We start from the raw sequence: 10826 nt of genomic DNA on the forward strand, positions 1-10826 counted from the left end.
GGATCAGAATTCACGTACACAGTAAATGAACATCATCGCATAGTGCTCGAATAATAACATAAAAGAGTATTAACTTATTACATCACGATGTCAGAGACATCCACATAGTCATCAACTCAACGGGTAAATCAAAGTGCTAAGCGAAACGCAGTAAAGATAGGGCCTTCACAGGCAGCTGACTGGGGGTTGCCGCCAACCCACACCTAGAACTCGTCGTAGTCTTGGAACTCCTGGAAGTCTCCTTCCACGGCTTCATTTCTCCTGAGCAGTGGTTGCAATGTGGACAACCTGGTGTTTTGTGGTAAAGCAAGGATCAGTACACATCAACGTACTCAGCAAATGCCCTGTTTGGCTGAAGTGGACTAGCTTTTATGTGGGGTTAGGCTCAAGCAGTTGCTTTTAGTTGGTCAGGTATTTATTGTTAATAGAAGCCAGATTTTTATCATAAAACCCAAGTTATAATCCCAAAAAGTACCTCCTTAGAGAGGAAATACTAGAATACATAATTAAAGTCACCATCATTAACTATCATCATTAATGTCATCATCTGAGGTGTATCCGGAGTATCTCTAACCAAAGAGGATCCCAAGGCTGCTCTTAACCGTGAGCACGGCTGATATATCAGTTTTGTTACCCTCTGCAGAGGTCGCACACTTTACCCATGAGCCGTGATTCCCGTTTTGCCCGGGGATCATGACTCCCCATTGATCACTTCCTAGGTGGTCCGGCAGGGTATCACTACTTAGCTTTTACAAAGATTCCCTAGAGGTCATAGCCGCCCGTTAGGTTTCTCCAGTTTGATAAACACAGTACTCCTCCCCGCAGGAGGGTGACTATCAAAAGCAAAACGAAAGGACCTCGACACCCAGCCTCGGCAGAGGAAGCACTGTGCCTGGACCCCATTAACGGCACGACGGCGAAGCGACTACACCTCTAGTTCCTCTAATTAATTAGCTAAGGGCATCCCATTTCACCCTCATGGTTGCACTGTTATCCCGGGTGGTCTCTCAACGAACAGGTCCTTACGGAGAGGTACTCAGGAAACAGCCCGAGTCCCCTAAATGCCACAAGTATATCATCACATCCAGAATAAAATCATAGTATCATCATTGTATCTCATCATGTTCATTGATTAAAGTAAAGCGCTAGCATGTAGCTAACCATAGTAACCCAAAAGGTAATCAAGGACAAGGTAAATAGAAAGCTAGTCAATCCTTATGTTGTTCATAGTATGCGGGACAGTGAATTATACAGTAAATGTGACATAATGGGTCAGAGAACACTTGCCTTCACCAAACAGATGCTCAGGGTCTTCAATCTTGTAGAACTCGAAGAGCCAGATCACTTGGTCGCCAGCGCTTGATCCTCGATTCCTCGAGGTTTGGAAACGAATCACGATCTAGTCGCAACGCGAAGCGAAGACAAACCGGCACAAGCAAACAAACATATACATATGCATAAGAACATTACACCATACAAGATAAAATGTTATAAAAACATGCAAAACGAAATAGAGCGCGTTACTACGGTCACGCGGGGAAAAAGAAACGCAACAGTCGGGGCTATGGTCGAGAAGTTAACGGTGTTTACGCTAAACAAATATTAACTATAACATTTAATTCGATATTATCAAATATAAATAATATCTACCATTTAGTTTGATTAGCCTGCTACACTAGCGGCTATCAGATAAATAACTAATATAATTAGCACGAGAGATTCTAAGTGAGGCGAATTTACGACGCACGAAACAATACGACAGCGTGCAGACGACGCGCAGGCACGCGCGACATAGCGTGCGAACGACGCACAAGACAGCGCGCACGACCAACGCAACCGACGCGCGAACCAGCACGCCACCGCGTGCTGAACAACACGCGCGATAGGCGAGAAAGCTAAATCGGTGACGTGTTTATACTAAACAAGTCTTGATTAGAATATTAGTTCGACATAATTATAATTACTTGAATTGACATTATCATATCAAATATAAATTAAAACTATTACTTAGTTTTGACCAACTTACTATTTTAATAATGGACGATTAAATAAATAGTTAACTAATTGACCTTATTGATTATAATCGAACAACTTTAATATTGTGTGCGGACAGCGCGCGACACGCGAAACAGCACGCGTGAACGAACAACAGCGACGCGCAAACAGCGCATGAACGACACACGACGATGCAACAAATGGGAGATTGACTTTCCGTGTTTGTATTCAACAAATATTAATTCAACACATTTGAGTAAACATAATCGCATTAACATGAATTTGTAAAAGAGTGAATTAAAACTATAAATTAGTTTTAATCGAATTGCTATTTAATATCCGTGAGATAAACGAATAATTATTAATTACTTAACTAAAATATGTGTCAAGACAAAATAATATGTTTATCACGAACATGACGTTATTACGGAGCTAACGCAACCGGAACGTATTCTAACGCAACAGGAACAAATTTATAACGCAACTCATATTGAATAAATAAAGTGTCGCATAACTTATTGAATAATTAACAATTCGCGGCTAAACACGACGCGACATACGAATATCACCAGATTATAATGAAACGCGCAAAACTATATTTCTAAGTTGATTTTAGTTAATATAAATTATTTGCGTGAAACATTTTAGATAAATTGAATTGTCAATTAGTTCATGATTATAGCGAAGTGATTAATTAATGTACGTGGGTCGCGCGCGCGACACACATGAGACATCGCGAATGGACGGTGACACACGCGGACCGCGCACGCGAACGACAACAACGGACACGTGTGAACGACGCAAAGGCGTGCACGTGCAGGGGGTAGACGGGGGTCGTCTACGGGTAGACGAACATCGTCGGAACCCCAACGACGTGTTGTGCGGGTTGGTGAACGTGTCGCGCGACCACGAAACAGCGCTACATGTCGCACCGGGGCACGAGCAGCTACGCCGGGGCGCGCACGGGCGAGCTGCACCGGCCGCGCGTCGCGGGCATGCCACGTCAGCCGCAGGCAAGCCACGTAGGCTGCATGCCACGCCGGGCCGGACCAATCGTGCCTGCCGCGGGCAGCAAGTCGCGGCGCCGCGCGCGAGAGGGCACTGGGAGGTGGGGCTAGGCCGCGCAAGGGAGCCGCCCATGAACGGACGTCGTGCAAGCAAGCTGCGCGTACCGGGAGGGAGGAAGAAGATGAAGGGCTCCTCACCTACACCCGCCGAGGACGACCGACGAGGCGGGTACGAGCGACGAGCGCGCCGGGGAAGAGAACAGCGTCGACGACGACACCTTGCGTCCACCATGGCCGGCGAGTGGAGGTCTTGGTTGCGTGCAGCCGGAGATTATTTCGACGACAGAGAGCGAGCGAAGAAGAGGAGAGGGTGTGAGTGTGTTCCCTATTAACAACGATCGTGAGAATGGCCGCTCGGTCAACACGCTACGAATCCATGGGGTGGTTTCGGCTCCGGGTTCTGGGCGTCGTGGGCGAGCTGGAGAGAGTGGGCAGCAGGGCGGTTGCGTCGCGGGTGCTGCATGCGCGCTGCTGGTGGGACGCGAGCGGCGCGACGGCTGGGATAGGGCGCGCACACGCGTGCAAGGCGCTGGGCTGGCGCTGCTGCTGGCGCGCGAGGGGAGTGCGCGGCTAGGCGAGCAAGCGCGAGCCGCGGCTGGGCAGCGCGTGACGGTTGCGCGCGCGAGCGCTAGGGCACGCGCGGGGAGCGGCTGCTGGCCCGAGCGAGGTGGGCCGCCAGGGGGGAAAGGGGGGCGCGCTGGGCCGTGGGATGGGCTGGGGGAAAGCTCGCGCGTAGGCCGCGGGGGAGCACTGGCGCGGGGCGCCGAGTGGGCCAGGGAGCTGGGCTGCGGGGTGAGGTGAGTGGAGGGGGATGGGTTGGGCCGGCTAAGGCCAAAGGAGGGGGTGTTGGTGTGGTTTTTCCCTTATTTCTTCATTTCTCTTTCTTTTCTTTTCTATTTCCTTATTTTTTTGAATTCACACTTATGCATGATTCAAATGGAATGAATACACACCAACTTCAGTCATCAAGTACAAAATATATAAGCTCCAGCATGATGCAACAATCAAAGCACCACTAGGGTTTTATTTTACTAGGCTTACACATAAGTATAACACAAAAATACTTCTTCACTATTTAGGAGAAAGAAAAGAAAAGCAAGGAGAGGAGAGGGTAACACCTGAATTTGGTGGGTATTAAGAAAGAAATTTTATACCCCCAAATTCAGGGTGTTACACCCGTGCAGCCTCATATAGCTCCTCCTCATCCTCAATCTGAACATCAACACTATTTGAGGCACTGCATATGTGGTCCATATTGGATGATAGGGGCACAGAAAGATAAGCACCATTATATAGTTGTCGAACTCATGCATCGCGTCGAAGGAGCAAATACTACATTAAAGTCTCATCAAACGAATTAACGATGCATATGAATAGCGTGTTAAAGACACTTACTAGGATGATCCTGGGTCAAAGGGATGTCCTGGGGGGTACCACCGAATTCGAGGCCCCACAAACGCCATGAACTGGATGAGGGATCTCAACCTCGTTTGGGACCGATTGAGCATCCGACACAAGCATCACTTCTTCCGGAAGCTTAGGCAAAAGAGCTTCACAAGGAGATGCATTTGGCATTTGTGGAGATAACCGACTGGAGCTTCAAAGAATAACTTTCAAACGACCACATCCAAACATATTTCAACCCGACTGGAGATGCATATGTCAAAATTTGTGAACAATCGTCATCACAATTTTGACATATTTCAACCAGTCATCTTCAGAGCCAATGGAGATCAACTGTCAAAATATTGTCCCAGATGCAACATGGGACAATAAACCCTCAATTGATATGTTGACAGGGTCGTTTAAATTGCAACTAATCTCCTCACAAGCTCTTGCGAAAATCTAGCCAAAAGAGGGCCTTTCATCGAACATCACATTCACGTTCTTCATTACATCAAAACTAACATTCCTATAAACATCTTCCTCCACGCTTCCTCCACGTTATAGTGTCACTAGGGTGTCCATCTATTACAAACACGGATTCATAACTCAATAACCATTAAAGATGGTACCTGACTAACACTATCAACTAATGCCTAACTAAATACTATCCCCATCTACTAATATACTAATGCCTAAATACTTACTAAGTAATAAATAAGTAATAGATAATTGCTTACATATAACTATATACTACTACCTATATACTTACTAATCTAATAATGCCTAAACACTTAATACTAACTATACACTAATAAATAACTAACCACATCAAGCAGTTATATGATCGATTAATATTGTGTAAAAAACGAGTATACCTGAGGCCGTCGTGTAGTCAAGCTATAGGTGGCGGAGGTGATGGAATCGAACGACCTCCTATCTACATCGACGTCCAAATATAACATGCCATCGACGTCCAAATATAACATGCCATCGACGTATATAATCACCATCGACGTCCAAATATAACATGCCATGCTTTATGAGAACATCAAGAATTTCCTTGCCAATATGGTTAACCTCATCAAAATCAGTAGTTTTCTGGAGTAGACCATCTGTTTTCCAGTGCCAGATTTTTGACTGAAATTCCTTGATCCTCCGGGAAGAGTAGGCAGTACAGCAAGCATCGTCGCACATTATTGTTAGGAAGCTGCTGGTATCCAAATTTCACCAGGCGCTTCATGGTGTTTAACGCTGATGTCTGAGCTTCTAGAGTGACATGCGCTTTTGCGACCAACTCATCAAATGCTTCTTGTGTAGGTGAGCCATACAGAACCCCAGCCAATAGAATGACTGTGAGCGGCATGCCAAAACAGCAACTGATTAAGTCATGTGCAAAGTTGATATCTTTTCCAATCTTTTCACGCAGCAGGTCGTATGACTCTTCATAAGTAAGAGGTTGTGGCATTATAACTACATCTGGCTCCATGATTGATTCTCCCCTCACAGTTCGTGTAGTCACAAATATTTTTGAGCCAAGACTTTGCTGTCGAGGACGAGGAACTCCCAGGTATTCTAAGATACCCTCTTCAGTAAAATAAACATTATCAAGAACAATGAGGAATTTCCGTGCTGTGAGATATTCCTTGATTATGGCCTTGGTTCTTTCTACAGACAAGTTATCTCCTTTGTTACATGAAAGAGATGCTGCAATCTTATTGAGACACTGTCTCATGCTACAGTTAATTGACAAGGGAACCCAAACATACTCTTGAAAGAGATTCGAAGTCCTTGCTGCCCGGTATGCAGCCTTCGCAGCCCATGTCTTTCCAGAGCCAGCAATACCTTGGATGACAATTACTCCAACATCTGGACGAACAAGCAGCCCGAGCATATGTTGGAATGAAATCACCTGACCGTGATTTATAGTTTGCAGCCTTGGAAATCGGATTGTCTGCCTTTGCCTCCAAGAGGAATAATAGGACGCCATTATGCTGCTTATCCTGTTTTTTTTTCCAGTTGTATTTCTTGGGTTAGTCTGGTCAACAATAGGACGACATATACAAGTTTAATAGAATCACACACACACTACTAGTATTTGTTACAGAAACTTGTTGGTTTGGGCGTATGCCCTTTTCTCCATTTAGATAAGTATCTTTTGCTGTTTTGCATGATATGCATCTCTAATTTGGGGATAAAAGTAACACGGCACAAATGAGAAACCAAAATTCAGAAAACGAGAAAGCACCCACCTGCTGTCCCGTGCGGCTCAAAGATGTTGGAGAGGAGCATTCGCACCGAGGCGCTTCAGCGATTTCCAGTGGCCCTGCGCCCTAGGGTATGCGATATGCCGGCAGGCGGCAGCTGTGGAATGGGAGAGATGCAGGAACTGAGGAGGGCGGGCAACGAGCAATGTCCAGGTCGAAAACCCGCCAAAATTTGGTGAGGCGTGGGAGCTCGCCTGTCGCCTAGAGAAAGGCGGACGCAGTATTGCGAAGGCGAGACCTTGACTTGAGTAGTAGGCCAGTAGGGTAGACAAGACGATCGTATCGAGAATTCGAGACCCTGTCACTGGCACGCGGCTGAGAAGCCTGTTTGTGGTAGAAAATCCGTTTTGAGTTGCCCTGCCTCGCCAATCCGTATAGATCACTGACGTGACCTATAAAAAATATCCTACAATTTAAAAATGAATATATTTAATATAATTTAGTGCACCAACAAAATATCTAGTTCCAACTGTAAAGCCTTAAATGTATATTATAGTACAGCTCAGTACAATATAGTGTATTTGAGTTACTTGAGAGTGTGTTTTATAATTTTTTGACCAAATTTTATAAAATGAGGCGTTGTTGGAGTAGTTTTTCCTGTGTAAAGCTCTATATTTCAATTTGAGGCAGCAGTTTGAAGTATTATTGGATATGCTCTCACATGAGGGCTGTAAAGGCTCTCTAGCGTCACCTATCATAATTTCTATTTCAAACTCCACTCTATAAACAGTGTTATCTTATCGGTGTTTCGTACCTCGCTCCGACAAGTAAATTTATTGTGCGCAATTGCGCGTTCCGGGCTCTGGAGGGTGTGCGCGGAGGGCGCAAGATTTATACTGGTTCGGATAGAACATCCAATATCTAGTCATCGGTGACTTGCACTACCATCACCATTGATGAGGAAACTCGTAGTAGGGGTTATAAGCAATCGAGAGATGGAGGGAGGCTCTCATGTCTCTTGTTGGGGTGGAAGTGGAGCTTAGAAGCTGAGAGGTGGAGTCCTAGCTAAGTCTTGATTTAGTGGGGGCTCCGGCCTCCTGGTCCTCGTCGGCGCTCCTCCTCCTATTCATCCTTGTGGGCTCGTTTCCGTCTGAAGGCCTCCGGTCGTCTCCAAGTCGATATCCTCTCTCCGTCCTCTCGTCCTGAGGCGACCCTCTCCCTTTTATAGATCGGGAGAAGGATCGGCCAACGGTGACTCCTCTAGGAAGGAGCCATAAGGTAGGGGTAAAATTAGTGTTTTACCTCGGGTAAGTCCATGTGTACTCGCGGGGCCTAGGGCTGCCTGGCTATCGCGTATTTATCGTAGTGGATGACGCGGGGGCGGCGATGGTCCTAGTTGCATCATTCCGGCTATGTCGAGACCTGGCTTCTGTAGCCTAGGGCTCTGTGCAGTCCGTCGTGTAGTGCCCTGCGGGAGGTATGCGCATTCAGGCCTAGTCCGATAGGCCATAAGTGTGTCGCAGTCCGTGGGCGCGCGAGCCATTAATGCACAGTAGTCCGAGGGTTTGTAGGTCATGAGTGCTATGCGGCCTGAGGGGTCCTTAGGTCATGAGTGGAAAGTGGACTGGTGGTCACGCTGTGGCTCGATGTTAGGCGTGGTTAATGCGGCCAGCCATTTACGGCAGGTCAGTCCGAGGCCGGGCGCGGGATCCACTCGAGTGGTTCCCTTTCGACACGCTCGTCCTCCTTGTCAGGCTCCGGCACACCCAGCCCCAGGCTCGGTGCCGCGGGTTTGACCGGGGGTGGGTCCTTCTAGAGTTGGTGTGCCTGTCTCTTCTAACTAACTAACGGACCCAACGATCTGGGGCCCTTTCCTAAGCGCGTTCACTGACTGGTGGGTCCAGGGACCGGGGACCATTTCCCCAACAATAGCCCCCGAGCCCTAAAGGGGAGAGTGTCTCCCTTTGGGGGCTGATAACGGGTCGGACATGTGTCGGGTTGGACATTGTCTTATTCCTTTTTGTCGCTTGTCGTTGTCGAATGTAACCAGCAAAGTCCACTGTTGGCTTCAGTTGGACGCTATAAATAGGGGCTCGCTCCGTGCTTACCCCCAACAGACTTCAGTCGTTGCTTTGTGTTTTCTAAAAGCGGTATTTAGTTGGGATGGTTTTGTTGCCTCCAACCTCTCGGGGTCTCATCGGCTGGTCATGGATCACGGTAAGCGCCTAGCTTCGGAGTGCTCTTACTAGGGCCGGTCTAAGCACCGCACATCGTAGGAAAGGTGGGTAGTGACCAAGCACTCACTCAACTCCCGCCCCTCCATCGTATCGGTGACTAACCTTCCTCACAGGGCGATGGGCTCAAGCGTCAGAGGAGAGATCATATCGCTTTCGTTTTCTAGCTCGCCGAACGGGGAGTCGAAGGTTGGCCCTTATGGTGGCGAACTTGCATCGCTGGTTCCGTCGGCCGGTGTTATCGACACCTCGATCATTGTCGGTCGTCCCATAACGGTCGTGAGGTTGGTTTGTGCTGGCCCCTAACCTGGTCGTGTTATCTTATGCCGGAGAGTCGTAGCTTTCTCCTCCCTCGTCCCTCATGTGTCGTCTTGCGAGGTTGGTCCTTGACCCTTCCACTGTTAGCGATGGCCGAGCTGCGGGGTCGACTGGAACCATCTCGATCAGTCGTACGAACATCCGACGCTCGTGACGCAGGTCTTCAGGTGCGACTGGCAAGGTGAAGGCTCGTGCGGCGAGTACGCCACTCGCCCTAATTCTCAATCCCTTTCTTACTCTCGTGGACGCTCAGACTTATGTTTCTTTTTGTCTTTTGAGAAGGGCATGAAATCGAGTTTGCGGGGCTGCACCGGGAGGTCAATTCGGTGACCCGTTGCATTCGTGCACGTGAAGCAAGTCGCCTATAGCGTTTGCTCGATATTTCGAGCCATGCTCGGAACATCGTGGACCTCGACATCCATCGTGGGACCGCTATTGCCCTGGTCGTTGCCCAATTTCGCACTAGGTTTGACCTCCGTGCCCTATTGATGCCTTCTCGGGGCGCTTCGTCCATGGTCTTCGAGAACCTTATCTAGGGGTTCGACGAGTGCGTCTGCGAGGAGGCCAGCGCCATGTCAGTAGAGGACTTGATCTGTTGGGCTCCCTAGGGCCCTTCTCCGTCGTTCGTCTTTTGGGTTTCCCAACACGGGCAGCCGCCCTCGTCGCTATGTCGGGAGTCGGGACGGAAGGTGGGGAGACGATCGGGCTTGCGTCCTTTCTTAGTCGTTGGTTTCTATTTCTTCCTTTTGGATGCTGGTTTTTGCGCCTAGCCCTCGAGTCTAGAATTGTAGTTTACGAGAGACTCGAGGCCCCTTTATGTAAAGAATGATGTAGCCCTAGGTGGACCTTGGTCTAATGTACAATTTTTATCCTGACACCCTTCTTTGTGTGAATGAATACTTACGTCGAGTCTTCCTTCGAGAGTTGGTGGCATGACGTGTGGCCTGACACACCGGCGGGCCATGCCTGCTTCCTCGTCTAGTGGGTCTTTTCCGTCGGTCCCAAGTAGCAGGGTTTTTGCAGGATGGCCTTTGTTTAATCGCGTTGCTCACCCTATGTTGTCCACCTTGCTTTCGGTTCTCTGGACCCTCGTCTTCTTTGCTTGGCCCACCCTTCCTTTGCTCGGGTCTTCCGCCGCTCCTCCCATGGCGGACTGGCGCCGATCCTTGACGACTGTGGAGAACCTTCGGGCCCTCATCGGGCGTGGTTTACTGGATGAAGGTGGTGGCTAATTCTGGGTGCCAAGGAGGCCCCGACTGTGAATCATCTAGGCACCCTTTGTGATGTTTTGGTAATTAATGACAACTATATGTGGACTAACAAATTCTTGGAGAAATAAGAATGCATATTGGACCACAAGAAAAAGAGCTTTATCAAAAGTCTTGGAGACTTAAGACATTGGTTGTCGATCAAGTGATGGAAAAGGTATACCAAAGGTTTTGTTTTTTTGTCGGTCACCAGGTGTTTAGAGAAGTATTTGACCGGATTGGTAGGATATATAGCCATACTATCAAGAGGGGTAAATGACCTTGGTCTGTGTAAAACTTAGTGCCTCATAGAGCACCTAGTGTTTGCATTGCATGAGGACTAACTGCACTTTCGAATTTGATAGCTAAAATCTT

General features: G+C 48.0%; 1 protein-coding gene across 2 annotated transcripts; it reads right to left on the minus strand.

The window, feature by feature from the left end:
• Nucleotides 1-1083: 1083 nt before the first annotated feature.
• LOC103651107 (disease resistance protein RPS2) lies at nt 1084-7029 on the minus strand. 2 transcript variants are annotated; one of them, XR_004857334.1, is made up of 3 exons: nt 6698-7029; nt 3201-6448; nt 1084-1399 (listed from the first exon to the last, which is right to left on the minus strand). XR_004857334.1 is itself a non-coding variant. In XM_008676711.2 (2 exons), the coding sequence occupies exon 2, from the start codon at nt 6433-6435 to the stop codon at nt 5536-5538; it is 900 nt and encodes a 299-aa protein (XP_008674933.1). In that variant the 5' UTR covers nt 6436-6448; nt 6698-6990; the 3' UTR covers nt 4801-5535. The 2 variants fall into 2 exon arrangements, 1 of the variants encoding a protein (XP_008674933.1); XM_008676711.2 differs by lacking the exon at nt 1084-1399 and having other exon boundaries at nt 4801-6448; nt 6698-6990.
• Nucleotides 7030-10826: the final 3797 nt, after the last annotated feature.

The sequence above is a fragment of the Zea mays genome, chromosome 3, assembly GCF_902167145.1.
Source record: "Zea mays cultivar B73 chromosome 3, Zm-B73-REFERENCE-NAM-5.0, whole genome shotgun sequence".
NCBI classification, from domain to species: Eukaryota; Viridiplantae; Streptophyta; class Magnoliopsida; order Poales; family Poaceae; genus Zea; species Zea mays.